Below are 25,946 nucleotides of genomic sequence, written 5' to 3'. Positions count from 1 at the left end.
TCTCTCTCTCTCTCTCTCTCTCTCTCTCTCTCTCTCTCTCTCTCTCTCTCTCTCTCTCTCTCTATGTTTTAAAATACGATCAATGCAGTCGGGAATCTCTCTGGGTAACCGATTAAAGACTATAGATTGATGGGCATATTAAGTCCCTACAAAAAACTCCGATATCCCCCATCATTTGTCATAATGGCGGTTGAATTTAGGCCAATATGTACATATATATATATATATATATATATATATATATATATATCCATGTATATCACTCTCTTTAAAATGCTAAGACCTTGGCGATTACGAGCTTATAAGTCGTTTATTGTTATTAACAAATAAAGTTGTAAAGCCACGTTTGCACTTTGAGTTCGAAGATTTAGACGTAGAAGAACAAATAAAGTGCAAACTTTACGGCTCTCATAAAATTTTCATGGCCCGGTGCTAGCTTCGATGTGAAAGCATAAGAGAATAAGAATAAGTAAGAAATGGCAGCTGTTGAATAACATTCAGCCTGATCACTAGCAGTAGACTCGTTTACCCTAAAAAGATATGGATCTATGTCTATTTTATGTAAATAAGTAAAAAGTTTGCAAAGCTTAAAAGAAAAAATATGATAAAATATTTATTTTAAATAACTAGAAGAAGTGCTAGTGTGAAAACTAGAAAGTCGCAAACGCATACATATATCTTAACATATTTTTTGTAGATTTTTGCAAAAAAAAAAAAAATATATATATTACTTTATTATATCTCGTTTGCTTATTTATTTATTTATTTATTTATATTTTAGGAGTTTTTTTTTCTTCGTAACCAGTGCACTCATTTAGCATGTAATATATATAAATGTATCTCCACGATTCCCAGCAAAATTTTTCTTCTGCTATTTATGAACCTGTTTATTATTTACAAGATATCGAGCTGACTTTGCAATAATGTTTTTTTTTTTTTTTTTTTTCATACGCATTCAATTTTAAATCGGTATTAGTGATATGGAAAGTTACCTAGCAATCGGTAAAAATTATATGCCCATTATATATCAATCAATTTGTGCTGGGTTATGGAAACAATTTGAAAAGCAGAAAATATGTTTTGATATTTTCCAGTGCATATAATTAAACGTAAACTTATTTGTCGCACTACGGTTCGTTAGATTCCTTCAATATTTACTTTTGCTCTTTTTTCATATATGTTTCTTTACCTTAAAGAAGAAATGTATAAGAACGAAATGAAAAGGAAATTTGCCAGAAATAAGTGGCTTACACAATTGGATTCGCGACATACATGCATACATACATAAACGTTATGAACTCTATTGAAATCTTATGAACTTTAAACTTGTAGACAATAGAGGCATCGATGAACCGCGAAATAATCTTTTTATGCTATTTATAGGTGGACGCAAGTCAAAGAAAAATCGGTTTTTTTATTTTCTTTTCAAAAAGTTATGAATATCAGTTCCATTTGAAATGTTATGTAGGACTTTTAGAACACATTGTGCTTTAAGCGCTCAGATGGAATGCCTCTTGTTCATGTGACACGAAAAGCGATAAAAAAGGAATGATAATTGATAGGGGGGGGGCGCTGGGCGCAACCTGGTGGGTGTCTACCCAATCTGAGCATTCTCAAAAGTGCACTATACTACACTTGGGATTTGAACCCGCCAGCACTGACTTCATAGTCTTACTCGACTAGTCATGTGTTGCAATTTTCAAGGGACTTCGCCGCATTTGACCTTCTTAAACTATGGTGTTATGTGAGCAGCGGCCGAAAATGTGATCCGATCTCAAGCATTGCCATTGTGTGAGAAATGGGGGAAAAATTTGTCCGCGAGCGTTCGATCTTGGATCTTGCAGGTTGAGTACAAAAACCAAGACGGACAGACAAATTCCTGAATCACCCTTCGAATCGATCGGTGTAATAATAAAAGACGCGTCTATCGCAAGTCTTATCACAATATGTATGTAGAAACGATCGGCTATTACAGATGTGAAAGAAATGTGAAATTGGCGACGAAATTGTTATAGTCGAAAATCATGGATTCTACACGAATAATAAAATATAAGATAAATATCGCCTTTGTTGAATTAAATACACAGCAATTCCTCTCTACCAGAAACGATGAAATCCGTTTTTTTTTTTGCTATTAGGATTATACTATTCAAGCCTTCACGGATGAGATACAAGGAGATTTTTTTTTATTGCGATCATCTAGCAAAGACTAATAAAGACTAGATGAGATTGGTTCTAGAAAACAAATACGGAATACTCGTTTTCATAATGATTTAAATGAACGGATCATTTTACGAATAATTATTCTGTCTGTCTATAGTGTCTTTTAATTCTACAATTTTCTACGCTTTGCAGGATTTCTAGCTCGTTTCACCCTTTAATGATGAATTCTTCTCATTGGAAAAGTACTGAACATCGTTAACTGAATTGCGTAAAGTCAAATGTTTTTTAGAGCAAAGAAAAAAGAAAGAAACTCAGTCTTTTAGTGCTGGTAGACCAATTGCTTTTCACCTTTACTCCACATTCATGTTTTCATTTATTTATAAATATGAAATGAATATGAAAAATTGCAAAAAAAAAAAAACATGATGCAAAGATGCACCCAATTTGGACGGACTTCTACTTGCTTGCGTTTAACGAGGAAAGCTTTTAGAAAAAAAAAAAAATAAATATGTATTGGAAATGTTTGACTGTTGTCAGCAGGGACGGACATGACCAAACGGATTCCGCTATTCACACCGACCAACAATAAGCGAGCTTTATAAGATCTTAGGCCCATTTTTCTTTTTCTACGGTTTACGCTAACATCTAGCATATCGAATAGATTCACTGCCGTGGCGAGCACAGCAGTATGTTAATTTCGAGATGATTTTATTCTTAGAAAGATTTGTATACATACTGTGTTTTTACCCATACCAACGAATGGTTTGAAAAGCTCATAACGATGATAACAATCATTATTTATAATGAAAAGGAAATTTATACAAGAACATTAAAATGAAATTGTCCTTAACAAGATTGATTTAATGTATAACTTATCAATCTGGTTTTAATCGGAAGATATAATTTAATCAATATTAAGCAAAATTTAATCGTTGCTTATAAGATGGAAGAAATGTAGCTGAGTTCCGACGATAATTGCACAACGCGTATAGGAAAAGTTGCTTTTGAAAGCGATCTTAATATAATCTCCATAATGTTAGCAGCAGTAGAAGGGCGACCAACATGCGGCAATTGATAATTGCACATCAAAGTGTGAAAGAGCCATTCAACTTACGATAACAATAGTTTGCAAAACGCACGAAAAACACGTCTCGTAAAGAAAAATCATTGCTTACATTTTCGCAATGAAATCTTTATACGACGAAGATCATCCTCACGGAAATGCTGCACAGTTACAATGATGAGACGTTCGAATTATGAAATGTTCTGCGTTTGAAACGATGACAAGAGGATAAACAACTGACGATAACCTATTCGTTATTTGAATCCCTTAACTATGTTTTTCGTTCCTAGACTTCAAGCAGTGGATATGCGTTTGGCTACGAAAATGAAAGTTTTATTATCGGATCCGAAAGGAAACGAAACCAAGCTAAATATAACTTGGAGTAATATTCATTCATTATCTTGTTTAAAAAAAAATTGTGAACTTAACAGCAAAAAGTAAGAAGCTAGTGCGGATTGGTTACTATTATTAGCTTGATTTTATTGAGTATTGATATTTTTTATATCAATGGTTATGTAACCAATGTAGTGCTGCCTACGTTGACCATTAGTTAAGAGTCACCACAAACGCTGACAATCATCTAAGAGGAAAGCGAAAGAGATAGCGAGAGCGAGGGATGGCCGAGAGGTATATGTCCGAGTTAACTGTAAGTGTTATGCCTTTACCGGCCGAGTTATTCACTATGGCTACGACCGCGCATCAATTGTAATCAAAGTATGGTTTATTACACTGAGCATTGAATCCATGAACCATGAATCCACTTAGATAGTCGAGCTTCTTAAATGTTCGGCACACATATTAACGCTGGCTTTTAAAACTTGAGTGTGAACATTGCCGGGCGTATTGTCAGTATTGTTGTGACATTTTGTCCGTTTGATGGAATATTTTTGAATTTTCAAGAATGCAGAACATATACGAGGTGTGTTCAGAAACAAGATAAGGTAGCACCACATCTTAGTTGTCACCGATGTACATTGTTCAGAATAACTAAAAAACAAAAATTGCGCCTTTTTTTTCTTCTTTTTTGGTGATGGATAAAGACTTTATCCTTGTTTAATTAATTATCAACTGGCATTATATAGAAATATCCTCTACACGGAAGTGTGAATAAAACTTACTTTAAGAACGATTTTCATTTATGTAAAGAAATTTGTATTTGTTTTAAATGTTAGGAAACAATTATTCGCGTTGAAGAAACAACGAGATTTAACGCAAACTATTTTAGCATTAACGTAAACGTATTCAACTCAAAAATATTTTTTTTTTTTTTTTTTTTTGCATTTTAGACCAGTTATTGCATTTTACACTCAAGTTTTAAGAGCAGAAAGCAATTTTCTTTGTACAGAGCAGAAATTCCTCTTTTCCATTACTACTCTTTTTATTTATTTTTTTTTGTTTTTTTCATTTTTTTTTTTTTTTATTTTTTTTTTATTATTATCGTCCTCATTCGTAAGTACTACATTTTTCGTGTTGTTGCTAACGATGCTTTTTGAATCGGTTGCTATTGTTACAAATGTTGTATCCATTATTACGTTACTATGAAAACCGTATACTGACAGAAGTTGTGACTGGTTTGATAGCACAACAAAACACATCAGTCCCATAAACTTTAGATCTCTTTAAAGTAGTTTCACGTACCTATCTATGAGTGTATTGCAGCTTGTATAGGTAAATAATTGTGTTTATTTACGTAAATACCGTGCCGTTTGCTGACGGGAAATTGCAAGACAAAGTTGAAGTTTTTGTATTATTTTTACTTTCTACTTAGCGCCCTTGCCGTTGTTGTTTAAAATCGATTCGAAAACTTTTTCGTCATATGTGCTGTCAAAATATCTCTTGAATATCTTTGACAATCCGCCAGCTATCAGCAATGCGATCGGAACAATTTCTTTCTTTTCTTTTCGCCTTAGTAGGCCCCCAAAATTTGTTAAATGTGCCACGTGCGCAATTTCTCAAAAAGAAATTGGTCAATGCATTAAAAGTGCATTACATGCATAGCAAAAACAAATGCAACAAAAGCACTCAAAAGTCTATATTGCCACTCCCATAAGTTTCATTTGATTTGCTTCTAAGTTATGTAAAGAAGACGCGAAAGTTTGATACCTGGTTAAGTGAAACAGTAAAATTCACAAAGTTGTCGTAAGATCACGAAGGATTAACGTATGCATTAGAATACTACTTCATAACAAAAACATTGGACGCTAGAAGCGTCAGCGATTAGAACTCAATAGATTAGAGATTCGAGATAGGACCATGCAAATTTTATAAATCAAACAAAGCTAAAGAGTTTGCTGAAGTTTGCTAAAGAACTTATTCGGATATAAAGTTCCCATCAAAATTTTATAGTGTCATCATTCGTCTTCTATCATCCCCGTGGCCAGTTAGTTGCATTCCACATGGAATTCGATATAAACAAACACGGACGGAACTTGTTCAGCTCAACATTTATTAAAGGACGATAAGAGCATGAATAGTTATTGGTAAGACGGTCCAGCATTTCGTCTAGCAGCAACCGCTGACCAATGAATTAACAGAATAGACTAAATAAGTCCATTATGCAAATCCAAGGGGACGTAAGCCGGGTGGAAAATTAAAATTTATTTGATTTACTTGAAGAGATGTACGCCAGATACTTTTACAAAAAGTCCTATCAATGCTCGAAGTTCGTGAACGGCGAAATTGCATTCGAAGTTTCACTTTTAAATGGTCGTCTCAATGAAGCTCTATGATGGGTACAAATACTTTCTACAAACATGTATTAGTGTACTGGAGGAGGTGGAAATTACTAGAAGAGCAGAAAGCGTTGTAACTCGCCAGCAGGGCTTTCTTCGACCCAACTAGTCCTTTTGGAGAGTGTGGGGAGAAATCCAAAACTTCAAGGAAAAAATTTATTTCTGCCAACGGGTTTCTTCCGAATAGTCTATAAAGCATTGAACGCATTGCTTACGCTAACAAAAACCAATACAGTTCGAGGAAGTTCACCGTGGCTCTGTAAAAGACACGCCCATCCATTTTCTGATTCCGAAACTATTATTATTGTTATTGCAATTAATTTAGCCAGAGAAATAAATTCTAAGACTAACGTGTCTTAAAACGGTAGGTAGCATATCTGAGGCTATCCGCTTTCCATTGTGTATAGTTGGACCTTGCCCATTCCCCGAATTGAATACAAAGCACATATGTTTTTTGTAGCGTAAAAATAAACAGTGTTAAGGCAAAGCTCATATTCGGTTAAATGACTTCGCAAATAAGGTTTTAGTGCCCTTCAGATCTAAAGCCGTACGTGTATAAAAATCAATTTTACGCGTAGGTTTTTTTCGGGCAGTTTGTGGCCGGGTAACGTTATTTTTGAACATGAAAATGGACTTGAATCATACGTTGCAACATGCCATGCATTTCGTGGCATTAACGATTCCTCCTCATATATAACGCTATTGGACTTTTTATTTTGGGGTTATGTGTGTGTGAGGCATTGGCTTACCCCAGTAAATAACGAACTCTGAATGGTTGATTGGGCTGTTAGTAAAGCAAGAGCAGCTTTATATGAAAATTTGGCGAAAATTGTTGTTCTACGATTGAATTGTTATAGAAGCCCAAAGGGGGTGAATCATTTGGATGAAATCATTTGTTAAATAAGAATAGCGTCAGCTAATGTCTGAAACAAAACACTTGTTTGATGACCCATGATAATGCGTGAATTAAAAAAAACACATGATTTTAACTCTTGCTTTTTTTTTTTTTTTTTTTTATTGTTTTGCATAATACGAAGAAGAAGTTACTGCGACAAACGTTTACAAATGAAATTGAAATTTTTTGCTTAACTTGAATGAAAAGATTTTTACTCTGCAGATTTCTATTATTGTGTCGTGCCGTGTTCGTATGAACAATATAAAGATTCTTTGATAATTAGTGTAATTAATATCTTTTCTTTTATCTTTCTATTTCCTCCTGGCTTATCTTAGTGGAATGATGTCTTAATAAATATCTCCATCATAATTGATTTTTTGAATTTTTTCGATATAATTTCATACCCTGAGAGATAACTTATTTGATTGTGTCAATGTGCTGTTGTATGTATTAAAATACTCTTGTCCGGGAATTGGAGAGTTTTCCTTTAAGCACCGTCGCAATTACACTTGAATATCACGACTTATAAATCTATCTGGTATTTTCCAATTTTCCGAAGCAACCTTTCGAAGAATATTAACAGACGCGTACGGGCAATGTGATATTGTTTCAAAATCTAGCGGCGCTTGCGAACATATACATACATGCCTTTGCATAGCAATAAGACCTCCAAGCTATGTTTGCCAGGTCGGAGCTCGCGGATTCAAATCTCAACGCGGTTTTCCCATAATTGGTCGTGGCTATAGCAAGTGTATTCAGTCGGTAAAGACCTAACACATACGGCTAAGACACGTACTCACTAGTTTGCGCCCTGCTTTCTCCTTTCTCGTTCCCACGTTTAAGAGACGAGTCACCTAAGCTATTGGTCTTGTTAAAATAAGGAGAAAGACTATAGACGGACACAGACCGCTATTAAATATTCTGCATCACATTTCAAAATAAGACGTTATCTCTATCGCGGTCGGGCAAGCGGTGCGCATTAGTTCTTTCGTCAAAGCATATTGGTGCAGCAAATTTCATCAAAACATCTCAAAAATTGCCACATGTAGTTCGTAAATCAAAAAAGTAGACAGACGGGTGGACAGACAAGCTTAAATCATACATACATACATACATATGTCTGCATAAACTTAATATACCCTTGTACCATAAGTGGCTTGGGATATAAAAATATTCAAGAAAATTGTGCAAAGTATTTTATTTAAAGCATTGTCTTATCGCTAGTTACTGACTCTTCTCGCCTTACTAATAAAATACAAGTTGTATGTAAGAAGAAGAACGCCTTGTCTTTTGTGTGTCTTTCCACGAAAGGGATTTTATGTTAGATATTGCTATAAGAAGTGGTAATGAGCTCGAGCAGAGTGAAACTCGAGCACTGATTGAAAACCCGGTGTTAATCAAAATGCCCAATGCCTCACGATTTTAACGGAGATGGTGCAATATTTTAGTTCAATGATATTAACGTTTCGCGTACATCATATACTCTGTGGTATAAAATTGAAGGATGAGCGTACACCGATTCGACAATAAAAGATTTTCATTTTTACAATTTTTACTATCATAATTAACTACGGCCATGACTATTTCCAACTAATAAAATATGCAACTTGCATATGTCTGCTTCCATCGAGGCAGATGGTTTTGGATTAAAGCTGTAATCGAAAGAACTTAAAAATCACTTCAATGGCGCAATTGTTAATGCGTTTTTACATTACTTTTTGATTTTTCAAGTAAAATGAATGAATATGTACGCACGCAGGCAGGGACGATCATTCATTATAAACTCGATCCAGTTTGATTTCCGACTACACCGATTTCTTTCGCGATCATTTTTGTAGTGCGCTTTAACTGAGCTCCTAAGTTTTCTAAGTTGCGCCCATTATCAGTTTCCAAGTAAATGAATTACTATTATTTTAAAATGTCAATGTACGCAACACGCAGAAGTACTTGACGCAGATACACCTTTCATTGTAGTATGCTTAACTTACAAGTCACAACTTTTGGGATATTTTGATGAGTGATTTCGTACATCGACATATTTTGGCCCAAGAATGGATTAACATATTTTCCCTTGTAAAAGATGATTATCTTTCCCGTCGAAATTTTGAATAAAAAATAAGTTCTTTTCACTGGATGCTATGTTTGCCTATAGCAGGCAGCATAGAATGATTCGATGATTAGTAAAAAACTGTTAATTTTGTGATTTCTTCCGTATGATTCCTTGTTAGGTTTCTTTTGGTCTGCGTTGCGTACCTTTTGTGCGCACATTTGGATTGAGAATTATTAACACAATTAAAAATGTACGCAGTTCATATTATTGAATGAAATTATAAGCTTTTTGGAGAGCGGCTATGGATTTCATAGAATTCCCATATATACACCTTTAAGATTGTTGTTGTTCGTAAACTTCTTGTCAAAGTGTTTTACGGTTTTTACCTTTGACGTTTGGTTATGAGCAAACTTCGGTTAGGTTGCAGGAAAATTGATAGTGCTTTTGCCACACGCCACATGTGTTGCAAGAGCATATTAACTTTGTTCGAATGTATGCAATATCCATAAAGGCTTGAGATAGGCCCAACTTTTATTATACGGATCGATCAAAGCTTGTCTGTCTGTTTCTCTGTCATTTTATTCTTGCTTTATAGGCCGCAATTTTGCAGCTAATTTAATGAAATCTGGTACACTGACGTCTTCTCTCCCTAGAACGAATGCTATTCAAAATAGTTCGGGTTGGAGCACTTATTCGACCACGTCACATATAACAATTTATTTTGAAAAATCATCCTATGAATAATTGTGTATCACGCAAAGTGATGCAGGGTATTCAGTAAGTGACTATGGCTCACTGTACTGCTTCTACTTAAAAAAGAAAATAAAACAAAAATTTTTTTTTCCCAACGTGTTACAATATCAGTTGAAATTTTTTGGCTATAAATTTAAGATTATACTTGCATTAATGCTAATATTTTTATAATAAAATAATTCCTTTTTCTTTTACTCTTTACTCTTTCTCTTTTCCTTCTTATTACAGATTCACGGCACATAATTGCATGCATTAGCTGACTTCCGGTTCCTAATAAATTACAGCAACTGCTACACTTACCAAGCAGCGTATACTAAATGCATACGCGTATATACTTACGTTTATATCAGCGCATATTTATATACACATTTCGCAGTAAAATTTAATAAAATTTACTTTACTTGACAGTTATCGTTGTTAACTCTTCACCGCTTCTAAGCGAGAATTAATATTATATATATAACGTTATCGTATGAAATCTAAAATGTTTTTCTTTCCGATAATTTCGTACAATTAAATGCATCGCAGAATTATGTAATTAAAAGCTAATAGTGATTTGTAACGTTACTTTCACTATGTTTAAGAAATTTTGATTCATTTTATATATCAAGAAACTGATAGTATGTTTAATTTCGTCTAATACGAAGCTATTGGTATCCACCGTACACATAGGCCCAAGAATTCTGTTCACTTAGATTTACGTGTTATATATTTGTATATATATATACATATATATATATATATATATACAAATTATATGATAAAGAGAAAACCTCTCGCGGTGATGGGCGTTCTAAAGGTATATAACTTCCATTATTGTCATTTGACTAAAAGCCCATGCTACTGCAGAGAGTGAATGCTTCAATTAGAGCATTATCTTCCACGCCCAGTTACCTAGCTTAAGTCGCTTATGTCATTAACGCCCAACGATGCTTTTTAATATATAATTATAATTTTGCTTTAAGTGAGACCAAGTTAATATATAGTATAACATTATACGTATAATAGGTCACTAGGTAAATCCCCAAGTTGACAAGTTGACATTAACAACGGAAGAGAACAAAAAAAAGTGATAATATAGATAATAATAATAGAATTTGAAAATTATATAAAAAAAAAAAAAAAAATCATAATAAAAAAAAAAAAAAAGCAATAAGTTGTGTTTTGTATTGAACGAATCAAGCATGGATCCACCTACCGGCCATGGATTTCGGGAGAAACAAAGAACACAACTATTGCAACGATCAAAAGTTTCTATGAAGACCGCCATTGAACCGTTAAAAAAGATGTGCGAAGCACGACAAGTCTTTCATTTTGCTAACAGCGACAGCAAAAATTATGTGAAATCAAACTCCAAACTGTCATCAACGAGTTTAAATAAGAGCGGCAATAAAAATTTCTCAAATGCAACTGGTATCGCCGCTCATATCATCAGCAACAACACGACCGCCACCACCACCATCACCAGCAATACCAACACCAATACCAATATCAACATCAACAGCGCCACCATCAACACCATCACCACCGGCAACAGCAATCAAACTATACAAAATTTAGATTTGTCGAGTTGCTGTAAATACATTCAACCACTGTATTACATCAGCAACATGAAGAGTTTAATAATCAGCTTAATCACTGTCCTTATCTTAAATAATTTTGGCTGCTTCGTCAACACTAATCCCTCAGTTGCAGCATACACGCAACGGGAAAATACTAGAATATTACCGTTACAAGCAGGTAAGATTTAATCGTTAAAAAGAAATTTATAAAAAATTTAATTAGCAATCTCCTGTACATCAGCCGTATGCTCATTACGATGGTCAATGTCTGTTTTATGCTCGTTTTTTTTTTTTTTTTTTTTTTTTTTTTTTTTTTTTTTTTTTTTTTTTAATAAATTTCACATATAAACACGGAGAATTCTTTTTTTTTTTTGAGGTTTCGAGGTATGGAACACGATCGTAAGAGCATATTGCATACAATTGTTGTTATTCTACTACTACTTATATATATTATAAAAGAATTATTGAAAGAAGCGGAGGAAGCAATACAATCGATTAAATTTGTAGCGTTTTTACTATTCAGCTGAAAGGGTTGTTCAACAGTGCAATGGGTAAATATAAATGCTCCTTTCTTTTCTTGGTACCCTGCACTGGACTAAATTCAACTGAATATTAAGATGGTCGAAAATCCACATAAACGTAAGATAAATTGAGCGAAACTTTTCGAGAAAACTACTACTACTTACTTCAAAGCATTGAAAACTCACACTTATTCATATCATTTTCCTGGAAAAAGAAGAAAAATCTCCTTTACTTCATTCCCCTATTAGACCCATCACCGAAGAAAAAGAGATAGATATATTAATTTTGTCAAAACAAGTATAAGTACTAAGAAAGAAAATTCAGAGACTATACCTATAGAGTATACCTATTTTTAACTAGCATCAAATTTTCAATCGGTTTAATTATGTCCATTGGTCCGTCTCTGTGATGTCTGTTGTAAACGGTCTCGTGCCCTCAAAAATGAATCTATCGGATTCAATTTTATAAGAAACATTCGCAATTCGCGCACGCTGATTGGTATTGAATACGATCGAAGGACTCGTCTACCTATACTACCATGTGCCCACCTTCTCAGAGCGCCTCTGTTTTCCAAAAAGAATAAAAAATTGACTTTTCGCTCACTACTCACAACGGCGGATAAGCTTATGCAAATTTGAACTCATGGATAAAATGGGCAAAATTGGCCCCCTCTACCCATTGCTATACTATATCAAAGTTTATTTATTTATTTTTTTTTTTTTTGTCAAAACCTTTATAATGCCAAGAAGCTTGCTTCAAAGCTCCAATGAAATGTGTAAATTCTCTTGATTAATAGAAATACGAAATGCACCTAAGCATGTCCGTCTGGCCGTTGGTCCATTGTGGTAAACATGACCTAGGTCGTTTGAAAAAATTAAGACATCGCCTACAAATTTGTGAAAGAATTTGAAAATGACCTAAAGCATGTCAAAGAATACGTCGGCCAACAGCCAACACCTTTGCTTTCCGCATTTTCTGCTCATTACTCGTAACCTAGAATAGGCACACGCGATCCGAAAAAGGAAATAATAATAATAAAAAGGAAATTCAGCTGCGTCCACTAAAAATTATAAAGTACGAAAAGCTAGTTTTTCATTATTTATAGTCTGTTTTAGTATATCGGTGATCGGTATAAAAGATTCGATTACAACCGAATATAATTTTCTTATTTTTCTAACTTAACTGGTTTTATTCCATTAAATGTTGTCTTAATAGGAAAATATAAAAAAAACAAAAAAAAAAAAAAAAAAAAATGTAATTTTGGGAAATTTACACATTGATACATACCAGCCACACTATACATTTAAAATTGATTGTTTATTTAATCATTTTTATATCATAATTTAGCATTAACTGCAATGACTTCGCTTACAATATATATCGGGAATATGAAGATAATAATTTATGGAGTATTTTTTCTAAGAAAATACTTTAATTCACTTCAATCACTTCAATTCTTCAAAAGTTTCTAACGGATTTTATTTTTATACCCATCACCGAAGGATGACGGGTGTACTTATTTTGCCCAAACGTTTGCAACGTTTTTTCAGTCTTTTTTCACTCTTTCGTAGGGTAACGCAGGTGATGGGGATGAAAAAGATTCAGTCACACCCGAATATAACTCCCTGACCTAATAGTGATTATAATAAATTTATTTATTTATTTATTTATTTTATAGCTAAGTGGACTTGTGTCATATGTATATAAGAAATTGTTCCGGTTCGCCATTTCTCGATCGTTTGTGCAACTGGTTCAAACAGCAAGATGGCGCTTCTCGCGACATTATAGCCGATGCTATAGCCGCCCCATAGAGAAAGGATGTCCCAAACCTTAACCCAGATTTGAATTGAATTGAATAGAAAAAAAGAGTTTTTGGTTTATTTTTAATAGTAATTAATCATAACGTACGTAGGATAGGGTCGTATATGTGAAATAGCACATCGCGTAAGTGGCGTCCACTGGCTTTGCTGGCACATACGGTCTCTCATATCGAAATTTTCAATAACCGTTTCGCATAAATGTGGCTAAACTTTGATAATGCAGCGTGGCCAGCTCCTCCTTCAATGCACGGATAGTTGTGGCCTGGCTAGCATAGATCTATGACTTCAAGTGACTTCATAAAAAAAAAAATCTAATGATGTCAATTACTCTGTTCGCAGTTGGCAAAGTTCTATCAATATTCCAAAGATATTTTATATGAAATTCGCAAACTGTGGCTGCCAAACTTTCGTTGTTCTTAACATATTTTTCAACAATGAAAACGTTCTGCTCACACACAAATGGCGGCAAATTAAAATTTTTCGTAGCAACATTTTGTGACAACCTTTTCTAAATCAAAGGAAATGCAAAATACTTTTCCGGATTATTTACAGCCTGACAATTTTTCCACAATAACGTTAATAAGTAATGTAAGCCCCCCCCCCACCTTGCTCATATCAGGAAATCCGAACATTTTTTTAAATATAGTTTGCTTATAGACAAAAAATGCTATTGAGTTTTATTTATAACTTTCATTACCTTTAGTAGTTTTAAAAGTGAACCGCGCTTTCAAAACGAACGGCACAAATCGCTTTGTATACTTCTTGCCTTTACTTTCTCCCTCTCACTGTTCCTATTTAATTTTTGTTTCTTTTGTTAAAGAGAATGCATTTAATAAATGTCTCCGTTTATCGCGTACAATTGCGCATCGTTTGTTCTCGCTTGACTATGGTCTTATTCTTTGCGACATGACTAATTTTCATCGTCATGAGTAATTTTCATTTACCTGCCAACCAATTTCATAATTTTTAAAATATCCCTCGACTTTTCGAAAAACCAATGGCTTTGAAGCTGAGAGCTTGCATTGCTTCCGTTTACACGAACTGTAAATGTTTTCTAGTACTCTACTGACATTATTGAGAAAAACAACAAAAAAATTAAGTTTCTGCTGAAAACATTTTAGCTTTTAACATGTACTCCGAGATTACATTAAAAGAATATAAAATAGAAAATAATTTAATGTAATATATGCTTCGAAGATATCTTGCACTTCTTTAAAACCTCGACTTTTCTCCAAGGCTGACTGCTGCTCTTAAGTTAGTAATTAAAGCCTTTATTAGACTTTCGGGTCGTCATTCTATAAGTTCTTGTCATTCCTTATAGGACTCGCAATCTTTACCGAACATGAAATACTCAATGATGATACTCAAAAGTAAATGCAAATTAACACCCACTTCTATTTCAGGTTTGGATCAGATTTTACGTGTATACACGTATATACCTAATATTCTTAATCACTATTGGAATGTTGAAACGATTTAAAGGCGTCCGTCTCTATGTCCGTCATTAATGAATTTATCGACTTTCAATTTGATAGAAAAATTGGAAGCAAAGGGGTTAGTATTAAAAATGAACCAAATCGAACGAAAGACACGCCTATAATACAAGACCAACTAAGAATATCTTCATTTTCTCAAAAAAAAAATATATATATATATATAAATTTACATATGTATATATATATATATATTGAGTTGCATTATCATTACTAACAAAGTACAACACATATAGCGATGAACACGAGTTATTCGCACTAGGAATAATCGCGGAGGTCAACTCAATCGATAGTACAATGGCCACGCCTCACTCCGAGGTAACTGACTTTGTAATTACGGTAAACCTGACGAGTATTTTTCAGTAAATATAGGAACGTGGAGAAGAATCGACCATGCTCATGCCGTCTTATAGGACGTTAAAGTTTTTTTTTTTTTTTTTTTTTTTTTGGGTGTTTTGCGTTTGAAATAAGGTAATGATGGAGGTATAGGTGATTCGGCCGCAACTGAATTTAATTTTATTACTTGCTTAATTTCAATGAATGTGGGGAAAAGCTACTTAAAAGCCATTTAAGATACCAAAAATATCTAAATCGTATATCGAACGTTACGAAGATGACCGACCAGATATAATATATTCATTCCTTTAGTAGATTACAGTTCTCTTTCTCTTAATTTGAATTTCTGTTCATTATTTTGTGTTCCTTTGTATCTGCCCCACAAAATAAACAAAATGAAATGAGGGACATAAAAGAAGGAGGGTAAAAGTTTGCGAAAATTGCGACCGGATAAATGACGGCATCATCAAATGTAGGTCTCCATAAAACCGTTTAGTTAAATTACTAAAGTATATTGTTGTTGATTTGCTTACTAGAACTGTACAAAGGTTGAGTGTCAGCAGGCCCACGGCTACGCTATCTAAGCATAATAAAAAAATATAACGGATTTTATATATATTATATTATGTAATAGTGTGTCATAAAAGCGACGCAAACAAGCAAACGCTTGGCAATTTGTGAGCCATAACGTTTACTTTTTTCGCAGCATTGTAACGCAACTCCTAATTGAGTGCTTTAGTTTTGGATATGACATTGGCAATGCACAAGCATTGGCAAAGAGTTGATTTTCGCATATTAATGCATAGTATTCAATAAAATGATTAGACTAAGAATATTAATTCTTATTATGTATATTATTAGGAAGATAAATATAAGATTAAATCAATGTCAAGTCAATTATGAACTGCTTTATCTATTTACGGTCTTTAGTAAGATAGTTCCTCGAAGGACGGACTCGCACGTTGAATTTGATTTTATTGGACTAGGATTGCGAATAGATGACTCTGCTTCCCACTACACCCATATCAAATTTAATAATAAAAAAAATTCCTTAGACTAACGGATATTTCCCCTGTGAGGCTAAAGCTATATAAGTAATGACGTGTTTTCATATGATAGCATAGTTAGTTTTGCTGCCCGTAGGTTGAGCACTAGAAAACAAGACCGCCAGAAAAGCCTAAATTGATACGGAAAGTGATTCTGAATCGATTTGTGAGTCTATTTTAAGTCTTTCTGGGTGTTAAGTACATCCGTACAAACTTAACGTACCCTGTACAACAAGTATGAGAGGGTATGAGAAGTGTTCCTAGATTATAAAACAGTTCTACATTCGCTAGTTGATGTGAATCAATAAAGTCTTGTAGGGAGGAATAAATTCCTTCTTGCAAAAGATAATCTCTTAATTTGATTAATTCGAAAGTTAAAAAACTAAACTGACACCAAGTAACGGAATCTTTAAGATCGGCTTGAACAACACTGCCGCTGAGCATAGAGTTAATGTTGTAGGGAATTCAACACATTGGAATGATTTAAAAAACACTCTAAAGAATCTCTTGAGTAAGTAAAAGATCATCCATTCCACTACGATGTGTGGAAAGCCTGACGGTTCAGCAACCTATGATTTACTCGGTCGATGGTCTTACGTCATGGAGAAAGCAACAATTTTAGCAGCATGCCTGTGCGATTTTTCACTAGGTCTCTGTTGTTATCTACTTGAGTTCAGATGAGGGCAATACCTTTGCAACGCGTTTACAGAGAGAAACTAAGTTTGTTGTAGTTCGAAACGTCGTAGTTGAACGTCGGAATTATGCCATTTGATTGAGCAGCAGTTTAAAGATATTTTTTAATCGGAAGAATTGAGTTCGTTTTTTAAATGACATATCCCGCGATGACGGCCAATCTGTAATATCGTTAGGGGACAGAAGTGTGCAAGAATATAGTCAAGGTCAGTGATCCAGAAGTGCCTAACCGGAGATGATGCGAAAGCGGTTGCGGTACCGTAACGCGTCACGTTATGTAGAGCGCTTTAGCATGACATTCAATATAGAAAGCCGCGTACATACATAGGTACATACGCAAAGATATATGTGTATATAACATATCTGTTGATGATATTTGAGCACAATCCAAATAAGATAAAATTATCATTGTCATCTCTCCGGTTGCGGGTGATAATAGACATGCATTTCACAGAGACTAAAGCGTCATAAATTATGATGATTTTATCTTAAGTCATCAAAATGCCACGTGATTTTAGATCAGCATAAATGTAAGATACGCAAACGACAATGTTTGTGCTTTATCTTATGGTTTACACTTTTAAGGTCTATTTATGGGATAGTACTTGAAAAAGTAATTTATCAATTTTTGTTGTTGTTGTTGTTATTGTTGTTGTTTTCTCTTTTGAATGTTTCATAATTTTAATAAATACAATAGGAAATTTTCAGATAAATCAAAGTATGTATCATCAGATTTTTAGGGTTTGTTTCGTTTATACAAAAAAAAAAAAAAAAAAAAAAAACGAAAAAGGAAACCAGACCTTCTGAATAACTTTCGTTTTATGATATGGGAGCAGACATAACAATCAATTGTGGTTAAGTACTTAAGTCCTTATTTCTGATGTATATAGCATATAACCCGACACATACTAAATCATGTACGAAACATTTTGCATTTATAACAAACTATTTGACACTTCTCTCTTTCAATCTCTCTCTCTCTCTCTCTCTCTCTCTTCCTCTTTCTCTTCGACTGCACACCACTTTAACATGTATTAGAGTTTGCCTGTACAATATGATATACAAAACTGATATGTACGTTGAGGAAAATGTCATCTAAATGTCTTACAAGAGGCATTATATTAAAAGCGAAATAAAGAGAAACGAGAAAAGGAAATTACATTAGGCTTAAGTCGAATCCTGTAATACCAAACATGTGCATTATTTCTAAGGAACCGAATCGTTTGTACATGACGTGATTAACAAGTTTAAACTCTTTGCCATTTTTTTTTTTTTTTTTGGATCATTTCGACGACCACAAAACGTAAAGTAATAATAAATTTAAACGCATTGAAGTCATGAGTGAATATCAACTTTAAACACAGAGAATGCATTATGCAATATATGTATTAAAGACGGAAAGTGTGCACTCAGCTTATCCAACGTGTGTCCAATCGACATATGAATGCACATTACTTTACAATATTTAATATTTAATACTCAATATGTACCTGCATTAATTAATACATACATACAAACATGTATATATATATATATATATATATATATATATAAGAAATTTCACGAAGGTTTTGTCACATATTCAGCACGTCAAGGGGGCGAATGAAGCCCGTTAATTCGGTTCATAATCTCCCATCAAAAATGTTCATCGAATATTCATTAGTTGCCATACACAAGAAGCAATAAAATAATACTTATTCCATTTTGGTGAGTAAACAAGTAAGACTATGTCCCATGGAACGTATGTTTATTACATAATAAATTTCAATATATTTATATATTGTTCTACGCACATCGTAATGCGGCCGAAAATATCTACTTAATCGGGCAACAAAATTTATCGGAGGGGAAAAAGCCAAAATGCAAGTGACTCTGAAGTCTCTCTAAAGGAAAATTATAGTGAAAGCTGTCTGCATTAATTCCTCTCACCTTGTATTTGTCTAATATAATAAATCACTTGCTAATCAGAGATTTCTTATAAATGGAGTAAAACATTATTTGCCTGCAATTAATTGAGCTCCTTCGAAGACATTGAAAATAGGGGGGAAATAGAGGAAATAGTTGAAAAAAAAAAGAAATAAAGAAAAGAAAAAAAATGATCTCCTATTGAAATGCTCTTGATTGAGCTGACTAGTACATGAAAAGAAGCAAGAAATTGTTCATAACTTTTCTAATTAACGGAAACTGTTATAATTGAAAGTTAATTAACTAATCCATCGATGAAGAATTGATTCAATGGAAATCGAAAGTCTCTACCATACAAATACCTCGAGGATTTACATTTCTAACATTATATTACACAGGCACACACACACACACAGTATAGTATAGTTCTTTTTCTTAACATAATAATAATTGTCAGTTTGCCTCTCCATTAGTTTGCCTATATATTGTATATGAAAAAATTAAAAAAAAAAACAACAACAACCTTAAAAACATTTCTGGTTGACATTGATTTACTATATATTTACAATTATTTACAATATATTTAAAGATATGTGTATGTATGTATGTATGTATGTATCTATGTATGTATATATATATATATATATATATATATATATGTGTGTGTGTGTGAATGTGTGTGAGAGTATATAGAATTTAAAAACAAAATTGTAAAATAATTTCACTTGTTCGGCACGTTCTTCCTTTAACAAAAAAAAAAAAAAAAAAAAAATCACTTTATTGCACGCTTCCATATTTTGCTCTAGTTATTAATTGTATTATTAATTGCTAAAGATGTTTTCTGTTTTTCAAATTCCAAGTTTTCACGAACTTTTATATGCAAACTTGTTTTGCAAATGAAAAAAAATTCAAAAATTCATAATGGCGTAAGGTACTGGTAAGCTAGCATTGCTGATTATATTACAATTTTTAAAACTTAAGGTCGTTAAGTTGAAAAAAAAAAAAAATTCTTAACTTTTTTTCTGCCATACCTATCTTCATTTTTATACACACTGTCTGCGCTATGAAGTCACGATTGCGATTTCAAAGCTTTGTCAATGTTGTTAGTCTTGAATTCTTTCTATTTTTTTTTTTTTTTTTTTTTTTTTTTTTTTTCTCTCTTTTTATCGTTACCTTAAGCTTTAACAATTTTTATGATGAATTCTTTAGTTATCTTTCGGGTAAACGTTATATTCTCTACAACAGGAATAGCAAAATATATTGCGGCATGTTCGACGGTGAGCGGTACAGCAAATAGTTTAAGCTAATAGTTTAGCGATCAATAATTGCCAGGAGTAAAAGTAAGGATAGAAATCTTATTCATCAACGTAGTCTTGTTCAAGGATGACACAATCACGCCAAAAATTTCCCTGAGATTTGTGCGCTTTAGTTTTGGCAGTGACCTTGTCATTTGATTCAAACCTCTTTCCCTGGTGCATCTTTTTGGGGTTTGTAAACATATAGATTAGATTATGGCTACTGAGCGCCGCCAGCTATGAAAGGAAAATGCGATAAATGAGGCAGCAATTCGAATTGCAATTCATTTGCGCTATTGCCAGGGTTCCGCATCAGTAAAACCTTGTAGTTTTTATGTTCCGCTGTGAACAAACGCCGCGTCAGTTTTCTCTTGAAACTTCTCTCTTCGATTATCGAGAACAATTTTGGAATTTTTTTTTTTTTTTTTTTGAATGCTCTCTTTCGGACGTGCACTGCATTCAGCGCTACTGATACTCGTAGGAGAATTGTTAAGACACCTTTCAAACTAATTGAGTTGAGTACGTACGACGTTTTTTCCCATGACAAATCAATGCTTAATCAACTGCACCAAACTGCTTTAGAAACAACACAAGTAATGCGGACTTTCGTAACTTGTAAATAAAATCATTGAAATGACATGAAATTGTGACAGACGTCTTTGGATGACTGATACTTTCTAATGTGACAATACACATTTTTAAATAGAGACGATATTTATGTGTCAGTTCCAGGAGTTATTGACCCGATTTGTGACTTGTAACTTATGTTTACGGCATGTATTGCTGTATATTGCCAATGAAATTATTATAATTTTATTTATTTTCAAAACGTATTCACTGAAAAATAATAATATCACATAAATGAAGAACAAGTGTAAGGGATAAAAAGCTTAGTTAGGTCTAATGTATTTTTATTTTATTTTTTTTTTTTTTGCATTATAATCATCACAAAAAAATGATAGCAATGTTAGACTTATCGCTTTATGTTTAAAATTCAGGGTTTATTAACCAGTTAACTGCGGAAAACACGTATACACGTTCAACGAAAATCTCATTACGGCACAGTTGAAGTTTATACATGTCACGTAAAACGAACAAATAAGGAAAGTACATCCGTTCTGGTATGAATCTTGGACACCGATCATTTTAAATAGCTGCTATTCGTTTACGCTGTTCAGATTATTTCATCGATCGAATGCATCCGAATGATTCTGATAAATATTTTCCATCAATTCTTGGATTAGTATTCAACTTTAGGCTCTAAGCTGTCTTTGAAAGTGTATTAAAAATTACCATTTCATCTGAGTGTTGAGGTGGAATAAGTTCAAATTTTATCTTTGTGTAGATAGACGGACACAATTAAGCGACTCAAAATCTCGATCTTACTTTGAATCGTATATTTTGATGTGAAAAACTTTATACACATTTTGCCTTTCGTTGGTCAGTGAGTGCATTGGCATGGTTTCTACATGTTGGATATGTCGGGATAAATCTATTTTTCGTCCTCAATGATCTGGAAATCTCCTTCCACTAAGTGTTTGTTTAAAAGTAAATTTCAAATAATTCGTTTTCAAGCACACCCCTTAACATATTAAGTCTTGCCTGGTTTTTAATACAAACATAAAAATGCTCCTCAATATACAAAAGTTCAACTCCCCGAATATATCATATTCCTAAGGTATACAATTAGGTATGTGTTATGCATACCAATACAATTCATGACTCTGTGTGTTGCATATTAATAGAGGACAAAGCTAACCAATAAAGAAGTATACTAATCGCTTTATAGCGTTTGATTGGGAGATTAATTGAAGATTCAAGCATTCAGCAGTCGTCTTGTCAAGGGTCCTCCATATATATATATATATACTGTGTTTTATATATAGTGTTTTATTGATTTTAATTTTTCAGGCAAATAAATAACAGCAAAGCGAATAAAATAGAACAGAGAGTAAGATTAAGCGTTTAGCTAGGCTGCTCTGCTATTGACCTCTTAGAATGTTTTGATACTTTGATGAAGGGTGTTTTAAATAAGAGAGAGAAAGAGAGAGAAAAGAAAAAAAACCAACTTTATATTTTTCACGGATAACTGCGTAAATTTTTGAATTGCACTTTATTGCTCTTCCCTACGTCTTATGTGCCCCTTAATTTGTGTTCTTACCAGTGAAGAATGACAACAAGTTCATTTTATTTGTTTTTCATTGTCTTCATAATGGAAAGGTGAACAATGCACACGCGTTAGAGATCCAAAATGCACATATGTATTTTAGATCGCTTCTAGGTTAAATAAGCCATGTCAAACAGTAGTGATTTTATGCGTTGGAACGGTGGTTGTCATAACTAACCTCAACTCGCTGATCTGTGTATTATTCACACAATAAACAATTTGCATTGAATGACACACACACATACACACATACGCACACGTGCACACACACAAATATGTATGTATGTATGTATGTATGTATGTATGTATATATAGATACCAAATGCATAATTACATACACCGTACAATAATGACGACAACAACAATAACAACAACAGCATTATTATTAATGTAAAATAACAACATCAGAAACCTGAATATAACAAAGTCAAGCAAAGTCGTTTGCCTGAAACGGTGATCATCGTGCCAGGCACGAATTCATTTATGTTTGTGGGTATATATATATATATATATATATATATATATATATGAAAACTGTACGTAAATATATTTATGTATGTGCGTCTACAGTGTTTCAAAACAAACGGCTACTCAAAAGTAACAACTGCTACAAACATGTAAAAATGTAAATAGAGACAAGTTTACAAAGCCACAAAGAAAGAGAGTATAACAAAGGCAAAAAAAAAAAAAAAGAAAAAAACAGACGAAAAGAGAATAAACAGGCGAAGTAGAAAGTTACTTACGTACGGCTAATGCCGACTTGAAAGTGTCGATTTTATTTGTTTGTGAAAAGTCTTTCATATACATATGTGTACATAATACTCGTATATCTATGGATATAATAATTTAAAGAGCGGGGGACGAGAAATTATGCTCAAATCTATTTACAAACAATAATATAGAAACTAATGAAACTTTAAAGATCAAAGTTTTTCAGAACATTTAAAGCAATTGTATTTAACGCATTCTTTTCTGTTTATATATCCGATCATTTGTCTGATTCGGCTTGTGCTTACTGGTAACAGATCCATTCAACAAATAAAAAGAAAAAAAAAAGAAAAACAAGAAAAGGCGAAGTATTATAATTAGAAGTGTATTCTTACGCATTGTATTGGCGCATTGAAAGCGCCGTCTCCCTTAATAATGGAGTTAGGGCCAATTAGCCCGTTGACGCTGATATGTAATTCGATGCTGATATGACCATCTAGTAATTAAAAATATCCCGATGATGTGCAATTAATTCTTTAAAAAAATAACACTAATAATGGGCCTAAAAAGCCTAATGCTTAACTACTTTGAAGTTTTTTCTCTTTTTCTATCTATCTATCTCCATTTTCGAAGCTAATATTAAGCAAAAGTCTTCTTCGACTGACGCGATGTGTAGAAGGACGATGTTATTATTTATTTAAAAATACTACATATATTTTTCTCAAAATGCAATTCCCAAGAGATGATATTATAAATGTGCTGAAAGTCGACTTGTCTTCACACACTAACACATAAAAAGCCATTTACAAATATGCATACATAGTGGTGTATAGTGACTGTCGGAAATACAAATTCGACTTTTGCCAAGCGTACAGCTTTTCTGTTACCGCTTTAAGCTTAAATTGAGGAAACTAGGGAAAAATAAAATGCACACACACACACTAACACACATATACACATGTACACATATATATATATATACAGACTTCATTCAATTTCGCAAGCTATACAAGAAAAACAAAAAAAAAAAAACCAAAACACATACACACCTTTAGCCTTACAAATCCATGCAAAAAAATCTTTCATCTCTCTTCGATAGTTTGCGAGTTCGTTAGATTTGTTGTTATTATAATATTTCGAAAAAAATATTCTTTTACATGTTTACCTAGACGTGATATGGATTAGATGCGCTTTATTTCGCTTACCAAAGTTTGACTGGAAACGTGCGTACTTGAACGTAAACCTTTACATATATATATATATTCGCGAACAAAAATACAATTTTTTTTATATAATTTTTTAATAGTGGGCCGACAAATTTGCTTCACTTGCACTAAACACGCTTTACCATAGATGAAAGTATAAAGTTCTTGAAATCATAAAATTTTCTTCGCCCGTTTTTAGTTATATGATTCTCGAAAAAATATATATATATATAAATCCGCCATTCTTATAAAAACTTCCATACTCTGACTTTTATCATTTTTAGTATCAAAACTTTCCGAACCAATTGCTTAATATTAGTTTTGCATAAGCAATTATTATGATCGAAATCGAAATGACTAGACTGGCTAGATCAATAGAGTTACTTACTGTGATGACAAATTTAATATATGCGGAATGATAAAGTTAATCTAGCTCCTAGTCTCTACTATAAATACCGGTTATTCAAGACGTGAAATGAAAAAGTATCAGAAAAAAAGAAAAAAAAAGAAAAGAAAATGGAATCTTAGTAAATAATCAAATAATTTGTAAAGATTGTTGAAAACATTAAATCGCACATTTAGGAACATCACGAGATCTTTTTCTTTTTGCTTTATTTCAATACACATTCACATCATAATAGATTTTACGCTAAATCAACGGCATAAACACACAATTGATTGGTCATAAGCCGGTCGTTAATTGTTATTCAGTGTCATATTAAGATTGTTGTGCGGGGGAATATGTACAAACCTATGGACGGACGCATTACTTGGCATGAATAAATATATGAGCAAATGCATCTATAAGACGAGGTCATACGCGGCATGGGGGTGGTCGCCAAAAGATCGAAAGCGATGCGGCTTTGGGTCAAAAGCAAAATACGATTTGATTAATCGCAGCCAACAGCAGAAAATTTTAGCAACGACGCAGACAAAAAGGGACAAAGTATTTTACGTTAAAGTAAATATCACGCAAAGATCGCTTCCTTTCACCAAGAAATTTTCACATTTTGGTCCCTATATAAAAGTGACCAAATTAAGATTGAGAGATGAAATTTGTTTATGAATTCTCTTGGAAATTAAAATCAAAAATTCTATTGATAAAATTCATGTTTAATTGACAAGTGTTTGTTACAAACCTCAACAATCGAAGTATTCACTATCACTGTCTACGGTCTTCTGCCCCTTATCGAGTAACTTGTGGGAGCCTTCGCAACAGTAACTTCGGCTCTATATCGACTCACTTTCGCACATCCTAAACTTTTGTGAGCTGCTGATCGATTATATAAATATGACGACATCAATCTAAATCCGCGCTAATCAGAAGGAAACAGCTTCAAAGAATAGTCCTGGAATCAGCAGAAATTCACCGGCCTAGTCGAAGATCAGTTCCTAGGTTAGTTTTACTGGAAACAGACGGACGTATGTGAAGAATCATCGACATCAAGACTACAGTCTCTTGCACGAAGTCCTATTTCATAGCTTCTGCTGCATTTTTGCCAATCTAATCCAGTTAAAAAAGCAAACAAACACTGTGC

At 33.3% G+C, this 25,946-nt stretch overlaps 1 protein-coding gene across 9 annotated transcripts in view; it reads left to right on the top strand.

Annotated features, from left to right (window-relative positions):
• LOC119637205 (low-density lipoprotein receptor-related protein 2) overlaps positions 1 to 25,946 on the top strand; it is a 150,982-nt gene that overhangs the window by 2,298 nt on the left and 122,738 nt on the right. For 4 of the 9 annotated variants that reach the window (XM_038033063.1, XM_038033064.1, XM_038033062.1 and 1 more), the window contains one exon: positions 10,665 to 11,396. In XM_038033063.1, the coding sequence (XP_037888991.1) occupies positions 10,841 to 11,396 (556 nt within the window). In that variant the 5' untranslated portion in view covers positions 10,665 to 10,840. Of the gene's footprint in view, positions 1 to 9,884; positions 10,277 to 10,621; positions 11,397 to 25,946 lie in introns of those variants that run through there. The other 5 variants (XM_038033061.1, XM_038033060.1, XM_038033057.1 and 2 more) reach the window with 5 other exon arrangements.

Source organism: Glossina fuscipes, unplaced genomic scaffold, assembly GCF_014805625.2.
Source record: "Glossina fuscipes isolate IAEA_lab_2018 unplaced genomic scaffold, Yale_Gfus_2 43, whole genome shotgun sequence".
In the NCBI taxonomy this organism is placed as follows: Eukaryota; Metazoa; Arthropoda; class Insecta; order Diptera; family Glossinidae; genus Glossina; species Glossina fuscipes.
This window is presented reverse-complemented; position numbering and strand designations above follow the sequence as displayed.